The sequence below is a fragment of the Nomascus leucogenys genome, chromosome 22a (assembly GCF_006542625.1).
Source record: "Nomascus leucogenys isolate Asia chromosome 22a, Asia_NLE_v1, whole genome shotgun sequence".
Classification (NCBI taxonomy): Eukaryota; Metazoa; Chordata; class Mammalia; order Primates; family Hylobatidae; genus Nomascus; species Nomascus leucogenys.
Window position 1 is genome coordinate 131,979,624 of NC_044402.1, and position 19,989 is coordinate 131,999,612.

At 52.4% G+C, this 19,989-nt stretch overlaps 1 protein-coding gene across 4 annotated transcripts in view; it reads left to right on the forward strand.

Annotated features, from left to right (window-relative positions):
• The window catches only part of ARMC9 (armadillo repeat containing 9), a 178,011-nt gene extending 168,002 nt beyond the window's left edge, over window positions 1-10,009 (forward strand). For 2 of the 4 annotated variants that reach the window (XM_030803148.1, XM_030803151.1), the window contains exons 24-25: window positions 5,410-5,582; window positions 6,970-10,009. In XM_030803148.1, the coding sequence (XP_030659008.1) occupies window positions 5,410-5,582; window positions 6,970-6,992 (196 nt within the window). In that variant the 3' untranslated portion in view covers window positions 6,993-10,009. Of the gene's footprint in view, window positions 1-5,409; window positions 5,583-6,204 lie in introns of all 4 variants that reach the window. The other 2 variants (XM_030803149.1, XM_030803152.1) reach the window with 2 other exon arrangements.
• Window positions 10,010-19,989: the final 9,980 nt, after the last annotated feature.

The following is a 19,989-nucleotide window of genomic DNA, read 5'->3' on the forward strand; positions in this document are numbered from 1 at the left end:
TCCTTTCTACATGGTTTCTCTGCTCTGCCCTAAGCTGGCCTCATCTCAGGCCAGACCAGCGCCATTTCCTGGCCCTGGCTCCTGGCTGCCTCCAGGCTGCTGAGCTCACCATGCTGGGGGGATGGAGGGCCCTGAGGCCACCGGGGGCTCAGCTGACACCAACAGCCATCCACCCCACCTCCCACTGCATCCTTCCTAGAGCAGCTGGAGCGTCCAATGACAGGGGCCCAGCCTCCTAGGTCAACACAGGCACCGCCTGCAGCAGCCCCCAAGGTGGTCAGGGTGCCTCACGAGGTGGGCTCTGCCAGGCCAAGAGGCAGCTCCCTGATGCTCTGCCGAGGGCCGCTTTCTTTCTTTTTTTTTTTTTTTTTGAGACAAAATCTCGCCCTGTTTTCCAGGCTGGAGTGCAATGGTGTGATCTCGGCTCACTGCAACTTCTACCTCCTGGGTTCAAATGATGCTCCTGCCTCAGCTTCCCGAGTAGCTGGGATTACAGGCATGCGCCACCACGCCCAGCTAATTTTTGTATTTTTAGTAGAGACAGGGTTTCACCATGTTGGCCAGGCTGGTCTCGAACTCCTGACCTCAGGTGATCCACCCACCTCGGCCTCCCAAAGTGCTGGGATTATAGGCCTGAGCCACTGCACCCAGCCACGAGGGCTATTTTCTCCAGTGCCAGTGGGAGGGGCCAGCCAGAGGGAGCCCCAGTCTGAGAAGGCTCATTTCCCACCCCTCACAGTCATGTCCTAGGGAGAGGGGGACAGGCTTAAGGTGTATTAGTTAGGACTCTCCAGGGAAACAGAGAGGCTGATTTTAGGGAATTGGCTCATGTGATTGGAGAGGCTTGGCAAGTGCAAAATCTGATGGGGTAGGCCAGCAGGCTGGAGAGTCAGGGGAGAGTTGCAGTTCAAGTCCAAAGGCCATCAGTTGGCAGAACCCCTTCTTGCTCAGGGAATATCAGTCTTTTTCTATTATGACCTTCAGCTGACTGGATGGGGGCACTCATGTTATGGAGGTTGATCTGCCTCACTCATAGTCCACTGATTTAAATGTTCATCTTGTCCTAAAAAGAACTTCACAGAAACATCTAGAATAATATTTGACCGAATATCTGGGCACCATGGCCCAGCCAAATTGACACATAAAAATAACCATTACAGGCCAGGCACGGTGGCTCATGCCTATAATCCTGGCACTGTGGGAGGCCAAGGTGGGAGGATCTGTTGAGGCCAGGACTGTGAGGCCAGCCTGGGCAACATTAGCAAAACCCCACCTCTAAAAAAAAATAAAATTTTAAAAATTCGGCCAGCCACGGTGGCTCACGCCTGTAATCCTAGCACTTTGGGAGGCCGAGGCGGGTGGATCACGAGGTCAGGAGATCAAGACCATCCTGGCCAACATGGTGAAAACCCATCTCTACTAAAAATACAAAAATTAGCCGGGTGTGGTGGCGGGTGCCTGTAGTCCCAGCTACTCGGGAGGCTGAGGCAGGAGAAACACTTGAACCCGGGAGGCAGAGGTTGCAGTGAGTCGAGATCACGCCACTGCACTCCAGCCTGGTGACAGAGCAAGACTCCGTCTCAAAACAAAACAAAACAAATTTTTTTTTTTTTCGAGACGGAGTCTCGCTCTGTCACCCAGGCTAGAGTGCAGTGGCGTGATCTCGGCTCACTGCAACCTCTACCTCCCGGGTTCACGCCATTCTCCTGCCTCAGCCTCCTGAGTAGCTGGGACTACAGGCGCCTGCCACCACACCCGGCTAATTTTTTGTATTTTTAGCAGAGATGTGTTTCACCATGTTGGCCAGGATGCTCTCGATCTCCTGACCTTGTGATCCACCCGCCTTGGCCTCCCAAAGTGCTGGGATTACAGGCGTGAGCCACTGCACCCGGCCAACAAAACAAATTTTAAAAAATTATTTTTAATAACCATCACATAAGGACTTTGATACCCAGTGGCAAATTGCCCTCCAAAAAGATGGTGTCCTCTTCCGGTTATCCTTGGGGTGGGAGGTTATGGATTCCTGGGCCCTGCTGCCCAGGCTTTCTCTCCTTGGGCTCCTTGTTGACTCGCCTCAGCTGACCCTGACCCTTCAACTTGACCTTGCTGCCTATCAGCTTTAAGGCGCCATATGGAAGCCAGCTATCCCTCCTGGAATTGCACAGCCAGTTCCTCCAACCCTGGGGGACCCTGGCTACCTTTGAGGGCTGCCTCCCAGGCTAGCTGGTGCTGGCCGCCCTGTCCCCAAGACCATGCGATGGTCCTAGGGCTAACCCAGCACTAACCCCTGCCCCTACCAGTGCCGGGAATAGTACCGCTGTTCATGTGAGTTGTTTTTACTAGGTTTTCTGTTGTTCCTTCTTAAAATATGGCAGGGCTATACTTAAAAATGATAAAGATGGTAAATATTATGGATATTTGCTACAATTTAAAATAAGTTAACTGGCCAGGCGCGGTGGCTCATACCTATAATCCCAGCACTTTGGGAAGCAGAGGTGGGTGGATCACCTGAGGTCAGGAGTTTGAGACCAGCCTGGCCAACACTGTGAAATCTCGTCTTTTCTAAAAACACAAAAATTAGCCGGGTGTGGTGGCAGGCGCCTGTAATCATAGCTACTCGCGAAGCTGAGGCAGGAGAACTTGAACCCAGGAGGCGGAGGTTGCAGCGAGCTGAGATCGCACCATTGCACTACAGCCTGGGCAACAAGAGCAAAACTCCATTTCAAAAAAAAAAAAAAGATAAATTAAGATAAGTTAACTATTATAATAATGACACAAAATATCAAAATATGAATAGTAAAACATAAAAATTTGAACCAAATAATTTAAAAACACCTCATTTGATGGTTACACATGTTGTACCTGCATCAGAATATCACACTGTATCCCATAAATATGTACAATTATGTATCAGTTTAAAAAAGAAAGAAACCACCTCACTAGACCATGTACAAAGCTCCGTTGTATGTGTAAAAAAAGCATCAGCAAAGCTTTCATGTAATGATTTTACAACCCAGTTCCCTGGTCAGATAGCCCCGCGCATCTGTGAACTCATCCCATCAGGAAATGCATCCTGATCTCTGATCCCTAGCCCCTAGCAGAATTCTCAGCACTCATGAGCTCGATCAATGAATGAAAGAAAAGCAGAACATCCATTTATTAAATAAATCCGAGTATATCAATCAGAAGAAATAATACCTAACTCTTGTAAATGCTAACGACAGGCTGCATGGACGTGTGGAGAGGGTGGGGTGAGACTCATAAAAGCAGAGTGGTAACAGGAGCCTGTAACTGTACCTACAAGTAAGCAACAATGTCACATAGGCAAAAGGTAGAATGTGGAAAATATTTGGGGGAATAGTGTTATGAGTGATAGAAAAATTTTATTTTTTGAGACAGGGTCACACTTTGTTGCCCAGGCTGGAGGGCCCTGGCATGAACAAAGCTCACTGCAGCCTTGACCTCCCAGGCACAAGTGATCTTCCTGCCTCAGCCTCCCAAGTAGCTGGGACTACAGGCACGTGCCACCATGCCCAGCTAATTTTTGTACTTTTTTTGTAGAGATGGGATTTCGCCATGTTGCCCAGTCTAGTCTCCAACAACCTGAGCTCAAGTGATCCACCTGTCTCGGCCTCCCAAAGTGCTGGGATTACATGCATGAGCCACCACACCTGGCCATGTTGCAATTAAAAAAAAAAAGGTTAATAGTAGGGCTAAATCCTTGCTATCCTTTTGAACCTAATTTGAAGACTTCTTACCTAAAGTATGAGCAGTTTGTATACCATTGTTTTCCTAATTTGAATTTGGAGACTTTTCAGATGTAAGTATTATTTTTCTAATTATTATATATGTGTGTGTATATATATGTATATATGTGTATATATGTATATATGTATATATATGTATATATGTATATATGTATATATGTATATATGTATATATGTGTATATGTGTATATATGTGTATATATGTATATATGTATATATGTATATATGTGTATACATGTATATATGTGTATATATGTATATATATGTATATATATGTATATATGTATATATATGTATTATATATACTTTTTTTTTTTTCTGAGGCAGAGTCTCACTCTATCACCCAGACTGTAGTGCAGTGGTGCAATCTCGGCTCACTGCAACCTCCACCTCCCGGGTTCAAGTGATTCTCCTGCCTCAGCCTCCCGAGTAGCTGGGATTACAGGTGTGCACCAGCATGCCCGGCTAATTTTTTGTATTTTTAGTAGAGATGGGGTTTCACCATGCTGGCCAGGCTGGTCTCGAGCTCCTGACCTTGTGATCTGCCCGCTTCGGCCTCCCAAATTGCTGGGATTACAGGCGTGAGCCACTGTGCCCGGCCTATTTTTCTAATTATTAAAGTGATATATTATCAATGTAAAAAAAAAGGCATATAGAAACAAATCAAACCAAAAGAATCCCACAGTCTCCTCCCAAGTCCTACTCCCCAGAACTATACTTCCATCTAAGGGGTGCTAACAACTGGGCCCAGGATATGACCTCACTGAATTCTCACAGCTGTTCCTTAGACATTTTACAGGCAGGGAAGCTGAGGCTCCGAAGGTGTCCGGGAACTCCCGTGCAGTCACCATCTGGAGAGCGGTGGGGCTGGACCCAAGGCTCCATGGCACAGGGATTCTTGCCCATTGGTGCCTGCATTTCCCCACCTTATGCCCATCGTCTCCTTCCTCCTGTGGTTTCTTATTTTTATTTTTATTTATTTTTTTGAGACAGAGTTTCACTCTGTTGCTCAGGCTGGAGTGCAGTGGCATGATCTTGGCCCACTGCAGCCTCTGCCTCCCAGGTTCAAGCAATTCTCCTGTCTCAGCCTCCTGACTAGCTGGGACTACAGGCGTCCACCACCATGCCCAGGTAATTTTTGTATTTTTAGTAGAGATGAGGATCTCACCATATTGGTCAGGCTGGTCTCGAACCCCTGACCTCAGGTGATCTGCCTGCCTCGGCCTCCCAAAGTGTTGGATTACAGGTGTGAGTCACCGTGCTTGACCAGTTTCTTTTTTTCTTTTTTCTTTTTTTTTTTTTTTGAGGCAGAATTTTGCTCTTGTCACCCAGGCTGGAGTGCAACGGTGCAGTCTTGGCTCACTGCAACCTCCTGCCAGGTTCAAGCAGTTCTCCTGCCTCAGCCTCCTGAGGAGCTGGAATTACAGGTGCCGCCACCCCGCCCAGCTAATTTTTGTATTTTTAGTAATGACGGGGTTTCACCATGTTGGCCAGGCTGGTCTCGAACTCCTGACCTCAGGTGATTTGTCTGCCTTGGCCTCCCAGAGTGCTGGGATTACAGGTGGGAGCCACCACACCCGGCCCCTCCTGTGGTTTCTAACGCTGTAGTAGCTGGGACTCCAGGTTGCACGTTTTGTTCTAGCGAATGTGCATCAGCCTTCACCTGCAAGCCCCAGGCCCCCTGCACTCCAGAGATGCTGGACTGGAACCCACTCAAGGCAAAGGCATCAGTTCTGGCCCCTCTGTTCTCTCCGTGTGGCCCCCAGCAGGCCAGCCGCCCCGGCTCCACAGCGTCCTCCACAAGGGGCCTGCCAAGTAAGTCAGCCTGGGCCCCACTGGCGTGGGAGCCTGGCCACCCGCCAACCTGGAGGGAAGGGCATTTTGCTGCTATATTTGGCCCCGTGCTCCTGTGTGTGCCAGGCCAGGCCAGAAGGGGAGAAGGCCTGCTTCCCTTCCCCACACAACCAGGCCCCAGCAGGTGGCTTCTTTCCTCCAGGGACTGGTTCTGCATGAATCTTCCTTCCTATTAAATTCCCTTTGGCCTCAGTGACTCAAACTCAAGCTGAGCAGTGAGACCTCCAGGCAGGTCACTGAAAGAGAAGCCCCGCGCCACTTCCCTCTGTGGAGCTCACAGAGTTGGCCCTGAGCTGGCCCTGCTGCCTGGGGTTGGCCCTGGAACTCGGACCTGCCCTGGTGGGAGGTGGCCCAGCACCTGGTTCAGCCGCTGTGTCCCTGCCTGGCCCAGCCTCGGTCAGGCCACCCCCAGGACAAACAGAAGCGGGTGTCTGCTCGCAGGCTGGATGGAGGGGCCGCCAGAAGGGCCTGAAGATGGGATGGGCCCAAGGGCCCCCACTCTCTCCCTGGGGCCTCCCTCTCACCCTCTCACCTGAGGCTCACTGTAAGGACCACTTCTCTGTGTTTCTCTGTCCCCTTCCAGCCTCTGCCAGTTGACAGCCCCTCCACCTCCATGCCCCAGCCGAGCTGAACCTTTCTAGAGGGCTTCACCAAAACTCAGGGAAAACAAAAGGACAGAACAAAAGAAGGTCAGGCAGGACGAAAGGAGTCCTGCTTAGGATTGCACATTTCTGTGGCCGCCCCCAGCCCGCCCCACCCGACTACCTTCCTGGCTGGGCCCTGGGTGCTCTGGTCAGCTGGGGACACGCTGGGTTGGAAGTGGGGGTAATGGCCATGGCTGGGGAGCCAGGTTGGGACCCCTCCCACTTCCCACTGGGAAACACACCCAAAACCCCAGCCCAGCCAGTCGCAGCCCAGGTCAGGCGCAGAGGAAGTGCAGCAAATCCAGGGGAGGCTTGGCCAGGAGGAAGTCGCCACTGGGACAGGGATCCCCAGTTCATAGCAACAGTGACACCAGCAGCTGGTGGCTGCCCTGGCCCCACATCTAGCAGCATAGCATGGCTGCGGTGTGGACGGCTCAGCCAGCCATGGGTGTTGTGTGTCCTGTGGGCTCAACAAACACGTGAGCTGTTGCCAGCAAAGCTGGCTGAGTGACCTACACCAAGCAGCCTGCTTCCTGTGAGGAAAGAGCCAGCCCGCCAGTCGAGCCCAGGCCACAGAACAGGTGACCTGGGAGAGGGAAGGTTCCCTCGCTTCTGAGCCGGCTGAAGAGGGACTGAGTGGGACAGAGGGGCTTCTGTGCGGAGACCGCACAGCGCTGGCATCTTGCTCTGGCTTTTCTCTCCAGGCAGCCAGTCTCACAGGAAGTAAGGATGTCCCCGGGTGTCCCCATCACTGCCGGAGGACCAGCCAGCTTCCCGCTCTCAGCTGGCAGCAGCTGCTGGTGATGGATGTGAAGGGACAGTTGTCCACAAGACTCTGGGAGCTGAGGGGAGGTCGGCTCTCCAGGCAGCACCAGAGCAAGGCCATTGCAGCCCTGCCGGCCGGGTCACTTTCTCCCGGGGCAGAGCCACCAAGGAGGGCTGGGGAGAGCCTGGCACTGCCCTCCTGGAGAGGGGAATTTCCTGCTCACCCTTCACACACAGAGGAGAGGAGTGGCTTTTGCCCGCAGGAGACCTTCTGGCCCCAGAAACAGCAGGTGCTGGATTTGCAGCCCTAGCCCTCCAGGCCCCAGCGGGGCGACAGTGTGGGGCCAGCCTGGAGCAGGGCTTTTCCAAGGCTGCTGAAGCCAGCTCTCCTCACTTGGACTGACTACCAGGACCCAGAAGGAACTTAGGGTGAAGCTCATTTTATTCTCAAGCCTGCGTCTCAGCAGCAAACTTGGTGTTTTCTTCCTCTGTTAAAATCTGAGAAAGAAGGCCAGGTGCGGTGGCTTACGCCTGTAATTCGAGCACTTTGGAAGGCCAAGGCGGGCAGATCACGAGGTCAGGAGATCGAGACCGTCCTGGCTAACATGGTGAAACCCCATCTCTATTAAAAAAATACAAAAAAATTAGCCGGTCGTGGTGGCGGGTGCCTGTAGTCCCAGCTACTTGGGAGGCTGAGGCAGGAGAATGGCGTGAACCCGGGAGGTGGAGCTTGCAGTGAGCCGAGATGGTGCCACTGCACTCCAGCCTGGGCGACAGAGCGAGACTCCGTCCCAAAAAAAAAATTCTGAGAAAGAATATGGTGTGTTCCAGCCTCTTCAAAGCTCTGCTCTTCTGCACACGTTTTTTGAAGGCCTTAAAAAGGCCACCAGTATGACCAGGGAGCACCCTCTGCCTCCCTCCCTGCACTGGAACCATAAACAGCTCTACCAGCAAAGTGCCCGTCCCGCAGGGGAGGCCTGTGCGCGCCCCTCACCAGGGCTGTCATCAGAATCCAGTCGTAGGACAGAGGAAGGATGTTTGCCTTCAGGACCAGCAAGTCACAGGTGTCCTGGATGTTACCCAAGCTCTAAAATCAAATAAAACCCATTAGTATTTACTGGTGTGTGTGTGTGTGTGTGTGTGTGTGTGTGTGTGTGTGTGTGTGTAGGGAAATGGAAAGCAGATAAAAGTCACGTGCCCTCCGCCAGGCACCTGATCTGCCCACAGACCCTTCAATGGGGACATCTCTGTGGTCCCAATGGTCATAAATAAAGGCTAAGCACTGGATTTTTCCACGGCCCCCTGACTCCTCAGGAGCGCAGGCAGAGGAGGTAAACAGGAGGCCAGGTTACCCATGAGATAACCAGAAGCTCATCCAGGGCTGGGACCCTGGTTAATCTCGTGAATTCTTGGGAGTGGCTCCAGGCTGGGCACATTAGATGCTGTCATTTGACTGGCCTGGCGGCCACCTCTTGGTTCTCTAGAAATGTGTCCACTCTGTGCTCAGGGAAGAAGGCTGCCGTCCTGACCTGTCAGCCACCAGGCCATCTCTGAACTCCTCACTTGACCTGGAGGCATCGGGAACAAACACAAAGCTCGCCCCTGGTGTCAGTGGTGCAGACAGAGGAAAAGTAGAGGGTCCGCAAAACGCAAGTCCTCTGTGGTGAGACTTTGAAAAGGTGTAGAGTGGTTGCAGACAAACAGCAAAGGGGTGGAATGGAAAAATCTCTCGCTCCCCACAAGAAGTCCACTCCCCTACGGATTCCTCAGATGCCACTGGCTGGCACAGCCTTTCTCGCCCTTGGTGTGGGAGCAGCAGAAATCCAGGGGGGTGGGAGAATCATTGGGGTCAGGTCAGTGTCTCCCTCATATGAAGTCAACCACTACTTTTCCCTCAAGCCTACCAAAGAGCTGAAGTCTGATCTGTAGATGTCTGATGGTTTGAGGAGAAGAAAAGATAGTCTTCTAGAGAAGTGGGGAGTATCCAACTTAGCGTCAACATACACTGAGATTAGGCCAGGCACAGTGGCTCACACCTGTAATCCCAGCACTTTGGGAGGCCGAGGGGGGCAGATCACTTGAGGCCTCCGGGAGTTCAAGACCAGCCTGGCCAACATGGCGAAACCCGGTCTCTACTAAAATACAAAAAATTAGCTGGACGTGGTGGTGGGTGCCTGTAATCCCAGCTACTCAAGGAGGCTGAGGCACAAGAATCGCTTGAACCGGGGAGATGGAGGATGCAGTGAGCCAAGATCACGCCCCTGCTCTCCAGCCTGGACGACAGAGACTCTGTCAAAAAAAAATACATTGAGATTACCAGATGAGGTATGTGTGGTTCTTCCAGGAAAGTGCTGAAAATATCACCCAGGCCTCTGCACCACACCCTGGGAGAGTACACTCCTGGGCTCACGCCTCTGCATTCCAAGGCTGACAGCTAGAAATATACTTTGTAAAATACCAACAACTTATTCACAAATATTCCAACTATCTACCGGCTCCAATGAGCTTGCTGAGGATGGTATGACCCCAGTGTAAGGGGAAAAAATCTAAAACATAAGTAAACCTGTTTAAAAGTCAGATCTCCAGATGGAGATCCAAGCAGATGGCTCCTAAGATTTGCCCATGAAAACCACCAAGGGAAGCCACAGAGAGGGATCTTTGGACCTTCTGGAAAATGGTAAGGCCCCAGGTAGATTATGGCTCCCCTGCCCTGGAGGCTAAGCCGCCCCTCTGGTTACCTCACATCTTCTGGTTTCTTCTGAGTGGGACTTGATCTCATTTCTGCATTCACAGCAAGGTGCAACTGTCTGGCAAGAGCTTAAATTAGGACCTGTGGTGGGGACTTTAATAGGCAGGTGGAGGTTTGAGATCCAGTTAGATGCCAGAGATTAGTCAATAGGTGAGGAAAGATTTGGCCCAAATCAAAAGAGCTAAAAAATAATAATAAAATAAAAATAAAAAATAGATGAACAAATAAGGTTCATGAAAAAAAAAAAGAAATCCGTGATAAAATATCAAACTTTTTTTTATTTTTTGAGACGGAGTCTTGCTCTGTTGCCCAGGCTGGAGTGCAGTGGCGCAGTCTCGGCTCACTGCAAGCTCTGCCTCCCGGGTTCAGGCCATTCTCCTGCCTCAGCCTCCCGAGTAGCTGGGACTACAGGCACCCGCCACCACGCCCAGCTAATTCTGTTTTTTTTTTTTTGTATTTTTAGTAGAGATGGAGTTTCACCGTGGTCTCGATCTCCTGACCTCGTGATCCGCCCGCCTCGGCCTCCCAAAGTGCTGGGATTACAAGCATGAGCCACCGCACCCGGCCATAAAATATCAAACTTTTTAATAAAAATAAGTCTGAGGCCAGGCGCAGTGGTTCACGCTTGTAATCCCAGCACTTTGGGAGGCCAAGGTGGGCAGATCATGAGGTTAGGAGATCGAGACCACGGTGAAACCCCGTCTCTACTAAAAAGTACAAAAAAAAAAAAAAATTAGCCAGGCGTGGTGGCAGGCGCCTGTAGTCCCAGCTACTCGGAGAGGCTGAGGCAGGAGAATGGTGTGAACCCGGGAGACAGAGCTTGCAGCGAGCCGAGATCGCGCCACTGCACTCCAGCCTGGGTGAGAGAGTGAGACTCCGTCTCAAAAAAAAAAAAAGTCTGGCCCTGTACTTGGATGACCCCACCTGGCTTGTCTAACCCTAATCCCAGCCCCAGTTTTAATAAAACTGTATTTACAAAATAGGCAGCTGAGACGTGGACCAGCGATACCAATTTGATTTTTTTTAAATATTACATCAAAATATTACATCATGTGTCTTCATTACTGAGTTTTGGGGTAGCCCTTTAAATTTTGTATGCAAGGTGAATACCTCACCCCTCTCTCCTGGCCTAGAATCTGGGGGATCCCCCTGACCCTCCCACAGTGCCTGATAGCACAGCCTGTGGCTGGTGGTGTGCCTGTTTGCCTATCTTTCTCTCTCCAGATATTGTTTGGGGTGTGCTGTTCTAAGAAGTGATTAGGTTAGCTTTTGCATATTAACAAACTACCTCTGAAACTTAGTGGCTTAAAGCAACAGATTTATTAGCTTTATAATGATGTGGATCAGTGTTGGGGGCTGGGCACAGACAGGCGATTCTTCTGCTGGGCTTGGCTGAACTCAACTGTGTCTTGTGGTCAGAGGGCAGTCGGGCTTCACTCATGTCTGGTAGTTGGCTGTTGGCTGAGCCCTTGGTTCTCCTCCGGCTTAGGCTTGTTCACATGGTGGCCTCGGGGCTCCCATGGCAGAGATCAAGCCCAAGTCTCATATCACGTTCACGATTCTCCCATTGTCCAAAGCAGACCGCATGGCCAAGGCCCAAGTCTGTGTGAAAGGACGTGGATACAGGGAGCGTGAATGAAGCAGGGGCAATACTGCCGCAAGCTACCACATAGATGCTGTTCAGAACTTTGCAGAACCGAATCTTTTAGGGCTGTTTTTCCATTGTGGTATACCCTCTCCATTTAGATTCAGTTGAACAAATATATTCTTTGGGGCTGCAGTGTGTCACATGTGGAGACACAGTCCCACTGGCTTTCAAGTTGCCATCCATCTTCTAGGGAGAATTTCTGGCCTTTTCGGATGGCCACAGTCCAGGCCGGAGCACCAGCCCCAGGTTGAAGCGTCAGGCAGGTTTCTAGGAAATGGTTACAAAATTAGCAAAAAGTCAGGCCTACAGAGCCCTATCCAGAGTCATCTCCTTAAGGTGTCTACTAAAGCCTGGGGGTGGATGGGATCTCAGAAGGGGGACTAGAGAAATAGGAAACTGGGGATAGAATCAGGGGGTGAGAAAGAAGAGGGCAGGTGTTGCGGGAAGTCAGGGACCCCAAACAGAGGGACCGGCTGAAGCCATGACAGAAGAACGTGGATTGTGATGATTTTATGGACATTTATTAGTTCCCAAATTAATACTTTTGTAATTTCTTATGCCTGTCTTTACTGCAATCTCTAAACTAAGTTGTGAAGATTTCATGGACACTTATCACCTCCTCCATCAATACCCTTGTGATTTCCTATGCCTGTCTTTACTTTAATCTCTCAATCCTGTCAGCCGAGGAGGATGTATGTCGCCTCAGGACCCTGTAATAATTGCATTAACTGCACAAATTGTACAGCATGTGTGTTTGAGCAATATGAAATGTGGGCACCTTGAAAAAAGAACAGGATAACAGCAATTGTTCAGGGAATAGGGGAGATAACCTTAAACTCTGACCGCTGGTGAGCCGGGCGGAACAGAGCCATATTTCTCTTCTTTCAAAAGCAAATGGAAGAAATATCACTGAATTCTTTTTCTCAGCATGGAACGTCCCTGAGAAAGAGAATGCGCACCTGGGGGTGGGTCTCTGAACTGGCCCCCCCAGGGGTGTGGTCGTCTCTTATGGTCGAGGCTGCAGAGATTAAATAGACTCCAGTCTCCCATAGCGCTCCCAGGCTTATTAGGAAGAGGTAATTCCTGCCTAATAAATTTTGGTCAGACCGGTTGATCTCAAAACCCTGTCTCCTGATAAGATGTTATCAATGACAATGGTGCCTGAAACTTCATTAGCAATTTTAATTTCGCCTCCGTCCTGTGGTCCTGTGATCTCGCCCTGCCTCCACTTGCCTTGTGATAGTCTATTACCCTGTTAAGTACTTGATGTCTGTCACCCACACCTATTCGCACACTCCCTCCCCTTTTGAAAATCCCTAATAAAAACTTGCTGGGTTTTGTGGCTTGTGGGGCGTCAGGGATCCTACCAACGTGTGATGTCTCCCCTGGATGCCCAGCTTTAAAATTTCTCTCTTTTGTACTCTGTCCCTTTATTTCTCAAGCCGGCCGACGCTTAGGAAAAATAGAAAAGAACCTACGTGATTATTGGGGCAGGTTCCCTGATAGGCAGGTGCAGGAGTTTCAAGGAAGGAGGAGGAGGAGGACTAGGGATGCAGAGAAGAGGACTGGGAGTGCAGGGGGAGGACCAAGGATGCAAGCTCTGGAACCCAGGGAGGAAGGCAGGGGATGGAGGGTGGTCACCATGGTCGAGCTGTAGAGGAGGTGGGGAAGAAGGTAACAGGCTGAGGCCAGCTTGAGAGCAGTTTCCTTAGAGCACTGGCCAGAGGTCAGCCTGCACCAGTACCCATCGAGGCAGTGAGCTGGATGCCAAAGGCATTGAGGTCAGAAGGGAGACCCAGAGAAGACGGGGAAGTGGATGGCATGAGCTCTAAGAAGGGAGGCTGGAGCAAAGGCCTCAAAGCTGTGATCTTGAGGGGTGCTGGAGAACAAGGAGTCCACCAGGCCCTCCTCTGGCCCCTGGGCAGGAGGCAGTGGTGTGTGGCCAGTTTGGGACAGCTCACAGAGCTGATTACTAAGTTTGGGGGGAATTCTTTTTTTTTTTTTTTTTTTTTGAGACGGAGTATCGCTCTGTTGCCCAGGCTGGAGTGCAATGGTGCGATCTCAGCTCACTGCAAGCTCCGCCTCCCGGGCTCAAGCAATTCTCCTGCCTCAGGCTCCCAAGTAGCTGGGATTACAGGCACGTGCCACCATGCCTGGCTAATTTTTGGATTTTTAGTAGAGACGCAGTTTCACCGTGTTGGTCAGGCTGGTCTCGAACTCCTGACCTCAGGTAATCCGCCCACCTTGGCCTTCCAAAGTGCTGGGATTACAGGCATTAGCCACCGTGCCCGGCCCAGTTTGGGGGAATTCTATGAGCTGCTTTTAAACGTAGCCATTACCAAAACTTAAGTTGTATAAACTTACAGTAAAATAAATTCCATTAAAAACAAAGGGAATAAATACTCAAAACATCCTTTCCTAAGGATTTTCATGCATCCACTGTCCTCAGTCCTGGAGGTTATTCACATCTGTTGCATCTGTATGGTGTAAATATGACAGAATTAACAAAGGCTGCTAGACATCTCTTCCCAACTCTGTGTTCAGTGACATCATTTTGGTAGCTTGAAACTGGCCATGGTGGGGGTATTTACACCACAGAAATTGGCAAGCACCACAAACCAGAGCTTTACCCCCACCCCCAAGAGCCGGTTATTAAATGTTTACCAGCACACCACTGGCAGAAGCAGTGCAAGACGGTGCAGCCTCAGAAGCAGGATGTTGGGTGGACCAGGAACTATGTCAGGGAGAGTTAGAGGAAGCAAGGCAGTGTGCGTCCCTGAAATGGCAAAGCCAAGGGTGTGGCATGTGCGATGGAGGGGTAGTGGCCGACTCTGCCCAAATCTCTTTCTACAGGTCCTCAGGGATCGCACTGGCCCAAAGCACTTGTGTCAGCTCACCTTCCGGCACCTGGCTCAGAGCCTCTCCCCATTTCTGTGATCACCGAGGGCTTCTTCCAGTTGCCCTGGGTGTCACTTAGACACCTTCCTGCTTGGCACAGTGTTGCTGCTCACACTTTTGCTGTCCCTCTGGGCCTCTGGAAACACACCTGCCCCAAGTGTGCACAGCTGTGGAGCTGCTCTTTGTCACGAGTCTTAGTGATGAGTCACCAGTTCCTGGGAGTGAAGAGTTCACTGGATACCTGATAGTGTGGCCTGGGTCTCAAACAGCCCGGAGTGGGGAGCACTGACCAGGCTGGAAGGGAGGGGGGTACAGGGTGCCGCCCTCTGACCAGCAAGTTTCCAAGTTATGCCAAGCCAGACCTCAGCTCAGGCAGCACCGTCTTCAAGGGAGAAGCCAGGCAGAGGGTCCCAGTGGCTTATAGGCCCTGAGGGGCAGGACCAGGGACCCCGGGTTTACTGAGGGAAGGTGGGGTAGAGGCTGGATAAAGTACCTCAGCCAAAGGCAAGAAGAGTGGGGCTGAAGGGCTGGGGCCTGGAGTCGGGACGCCATTACCATTGCCATTCCCAGCCAAATGCCAGTCTTTTTTTTTTTGAGACAGTCTTGCTATGTTGCCCAGGCTATCCTTAATTGATCTTCCTGTGAGGCTTCCCAAAGTGCTGGAATTAAAGGCACGTGCCACCAAGCCTAGCCGGAGGCCAGTCTTTCAGGGCCTCAAAGGGGAACAGCATGATTAGAATGTGTGCACAGCTGGCCGGGCGCGGCGGCTCACGCCTGTAATCTCAGCACTGGGAGGCCGAGGTGGGCGGATCACGAGGTCAGGAATTCGAGACCAGCCTGGCCAACATGGTGAAGCCCTGTCTCTATCAAAAATACAAAAATTAGCCGGGCATGGTGGCGTGCGCCTGCAACCCCAGCTACTCAGGAGGCTTGAGGCAGGAGAATTGCTTGAACCCAGGAAGTGGAGGTTGCAGTGAGCCGAGATTGTGCCGCTGCACACCAGCCCAGGCGACAGAGAGAAAAAAGAACATGTGCACAGCCTCCAGGGAGGCCCTTGGCCCCAGGGTCTGAGGATAGGCCAATGGCCCTGCCTGGCCCCAGGCATCCCACCTGGGCCCTGTTGGGATGACTGTCCTGGGGCTGTGTGGCAAACCAGCAAGGAGGTGGCTGCTGTGTGCTGAGCGCCCTGGACAAGGCCCAGGAGGCTGCCGTAGAGACAGGGGGAGGCTGGGGAAGGGGGAGGGAGGCAGGGACGGGGAATCAGCATCCGTGGGAGACCCCAGCAGCAGCCAAGACTCCACAAAGGGCATGAAATAGTGGTCAGGTGGAAAAATGCAAAAACCAGGCCAAAGAGGAGAGAAGTTTCAGATTTTGTGAAACCCCCCTCCCCCAGGGACCCTGGAAATAGTGATAGGGAGGAGACCTCGCTCTCTGACTCACTGCTATTGCTGTGCCGCATGAGTGCTCATGAGTGGGCAAGGTTGCTGGGGTACTAGGAGACCCCAGGACCAATGCCCCCATCCTAGGAAAGGAAGCAGAGTAGGCAGGGCGAGGCCATCCTCTGGGGTGAGGCCAAGGCCCAGGCAACTGGATATTTGTTGTTCCCATGGCTGAGAGGAAGAATGGAGGGAGTGGCCATTGTCAATACAAAGATCTCAAGGAGAATCAGTTCATGAGTCAGGCCAACTAGAGCCAGTAAGGGGGGGCCACAATCAACAATGGCGCTTCCAGAGGCCACCGAGGCTGAGGCCGTGATGTGGAGAGGATGGGTGGAGAGTGGCATCACACAACCCCTGCAAGTTGGGCTTCAGGGCGTCCTGGTGCTCTGCTGAACTCATCCTTGGGGGTCCTCTGGTGTGGCCTGGGATCCCAGAGCCATCAGCAGCTGCGGTGCTGCTGGGCCAGGGTGAGGGTTGAGCGGGCCTCCCTCCAGGCGGAGGCCTCCCCTCCCCACTTTCGCCATGTGGTCCACATGGGAACTGCCCAACTGCCCTGGTCGGAAGCAGATGGGACCCTCCACTTTCCCTTTCAAAGACAAAGCTGAGATAGCTGCCGGTGGCTGGGCCTCCATCCTCTGGAGGAAGCCATGGTACAGGAGGAGAGACAGAGCCGCTATTCAGGAAGAGGCAGAGGGGCGGATCGCCCGGTGGAATCTGGTTGTTTCCAGCAATACCCGGCCCTGCTCAGCTTATCTGAGCCAATAAATCCCTGCCTTTAAAATAAAAAAGAGACTTCAGGTTGGGTGTCGCTAGCAATCTAAAGGTTTATAACCAAAACACTGACCTTGGTCACTCAGACTTGGGATTGCTACTTGAGTTTTGTGTGCCACATTGCTCCCATCTTCCTTCAAAACCCACCTTCAAGCCCGGTGTCACTCCAGTCCTTAAATTTTTAGCTGTGAAACCACCTCCAACGCTCCACAGGCCCTTTACCCTTCCATCGGGAGGCGGCGATGGATGCCCAGGGCTCCAGTCCTTCCAGGGAAATCAGCATTTGGCTGGGCCCCTTCGGTTTGCTTAGGAGCAAACACCTCTTTCTTTGAGTTCAAAACCACTTCAGGCTCCACTCCATCCTCCATCTCTCCTCCACTCCATCCTCCACTCTTGTCCACTTCATTCTCCACTCCATCCTCCACTCCCTCCTCCACTCCATCCTCCACTGCCTCCTCCACTCCATCCTCCACTGCCTCCTCCACTCCATCCTCCACTCCCTCCTTCACTCCATCCTCCACTGCCTCCTCCACTCCATCCACCCCTCCATCCACCCCTCCATCCTCCACTCCCTCCTCCACTCCATCCTCCACTCTCTCCTCCACTCCTTCCTTCACTACATCCTCCACTCCATCCTCCACTGTCTCATCTACTCCCTTCTCCACTGTCTCCTCCACTCCCTCCTCCACTCCCTCCTCCACTTCCTCCTCCACTGTCTCCTCCACTCCCTGCTCCACTGTCTCCTCTACTCCATCCTCCACTGTCTCCTCCACTCCATCCTCCACTGTCTCCTCCACTCTCTCCTCCACTCCATCCTCCAGTGTCTCCTCTACTCCATCCTCCACTGTCTCCTCCACTCCATCCTCCACTGTCTCATCCACTCTCTCCTCCACTCCATCCTCCACTGTCTCCTCTACTCCAACCTCCACTCCATCCTCCACTCCTTTCTCCACTCCCTCCTCCACTATCTCCTCCACTCCATCCTCCACTCCCTCCTCCATTGTCTCCTCCACTCCGTCCTCCACTGTCTCCTCCACTCCATCCTCCACTGTCTCCTCCACTCCCTCCTCCACTCTATCCTCCACTGCCTCCTCTACTCCATCCTCTACTGCCTCCTGTGCTCCATCCTCCACATCCTCCTCCACTCTATCCTCCGCTCCCTCCTCCACTGTCTCCTCCACTCCATCCTCCACTGTCTCCTCCACTCCATCCTCCACTCCCTCCTCCAGTCCCTTCTCCACTCTATCCTCCACTCCATCCTCCACTGTCTCCTCCACTCCCTCCTCCAGTCCCTTCTCCACTCTATCCTCCACTCTATCCTCCACTCCATCCTCCACTGTCTCCTCTACTCCCTTCTCCACTCTCTCCTCCATTCCCTCCTCCACTCCACCCTCCATTCCATCCTCCACTCCATCCTCTATTCCATCCTCCACTCCATCCTTCACTCCCTCCTCCACTCCATTCTCCACTGTCTCCTCCATTCCCTCCTTCACTCTCTCCTCCATTCCATCTTCCACTCCATCCTCCACTCCCTCCTTTACTCCATCCTCCACTCTCTCCTCCACTCCATCCTCCACTCCTTCCTTCACTGTCTCCTCCACTCTTCTCCACTCCATCTTCCACTCTCTGCTCCACTCAGGAAAACAAGTTTCCACCTTCACTTTTATTTCAAAATCGTGAGGGTTCTCTTGGTGTCATGTATAAATGCAAGATGATGAAGGGACAAAAGAGGGGATGATGTGGCCTGTGATTAAGGAATTCAGCACAGGGATTAAAGGTGGGACAGATGGTGACAGTGGCAGTGCCCGGCTTGAGGTCCAGACTCAGCTCTGGGCTCTTTTGATGGATGAGACCTGGGCCACAGCCTCGTCCTTGAGGCCCAAGGTTCGTGCTGAGGATTTTAAGGTCTCCATCAGGCACAGGCAGCAGTGGGCCCAGCAAACTGGACTGAAAAGTTCAAGGTCATAATTGTAGTTAAATAAAACTCAGAAACTCAATCTGGCCCAGGGATGAAATACACCACAGTTTTTCCCACACAGTGGTTTGGCTAATGAAAAGTTTACTGCTGGACTATGAGGCTCCATGACCAGTGGTCGTGGGTGGGGACAGGCAGACACTGCAATGCCTTGACTGGGCTTCATGCCCCACCTAGGGGCTCTGGCCTCGCAGCACTGTCTCCAGGCCCAGGACCCTGCAGCACGCTGCACTGGCCCTGCCCCTCTGCCCTCACCCACTCTCTGGCTGGTCTCAGGGGTCAGACAGCAAAGCAGGTCCCCTAAGCCAGACAGACGTGGCATCAAACCTCATAGCCTTGCAAAGTGATGGAGACACAGCAAAAGCTGATGCCTGTCACCTGTGAATCAGGCTCCAGTTCTGTCACTGAGGCCTGTCACCAAAAGCCCTGAGTCCCCGTTACAGCAGCCTTCTGCTCTTACAGCACCAAACCCAGCACTGAGCTTTTCTCTTCTCCTCTGTTGGTTCTCCAACGTCTACCATCAGTAGCCACCCCTGCTCCTGATGTCACCCTCCCATGTTAAGGACAGATCCTAGTTCCACTCTCCAGAATCTTGGGTCCTCTGGCTCTGAAAATGCCCTGAATCTCTCCCACTCTCATGTCAGCCCATCAATGACCCTCTTCCTGCCAGCCGCTCCCTCATATACCCAGGGCTCCTGTTAACCTTCCAGCCCTGACTCCTGCGGGATGACAGCGCAAGAAGAACAGGGCACAGGAGTTCCACCCAGCGACGAGAGGGTCTAAGCAGAGATGAGAGTAGGGGCCCAGCCTCTGCTCCTCCTCTTGTTCTGGTGCCTCTGGCTCCATAAATTCCCAGAAGCAAGATGGCGCCATAGGCCTAAAGCTGGCATTAAACCACTATGATTTCAGAGGCAAGACCAAACTGCTGTTCCGAATTTTAGTCCGTGATTGGGCCAAAATGGCATTATCACTTTCCTCGGCAGAGGATCCTCATTTCTGAGTCCCTGCCCTGTGCCGGGGCCAAGGGCTCCGGCCGCAGTGGCAGCAAAGCCAAGACTCTCCCCTAACTCAGCACAGAGGCGGGGAAGGAAGACCAGGGCCAGGCAGCGGGCTGGGAGTGGGGGCTGTGGGAGCCGAGAGGGGGATTGGACTAGGGCCAGGGAGGGCCCTGGAGGTAGGTGCTAAGCTGAAGTGTGTGAGGGACCCTCTGGGAGGTCTTGACCCCATGGGATGCGGAGTTGGGTTTTCCTAGCTCTGGCTCCTGCCTCCGTTCCCCCTGGCCCCCGGCCCCTGCATGCCTTGGTCCCTGCCTGCTCCTCCCAATGCCACCGCATGCCACCTTCGGGCTCTGCTGGGACCTCAGCTCCTCAGCTTCCTGCCCCTCTCCGCCTCCAGCTCTCAGACTTTTCCCCTCCCTGTCACTGAACACAATGTGAGGTCCTTGCTTTGAGAGGGCAGGGAGGGCCTGGGACTGTTCCC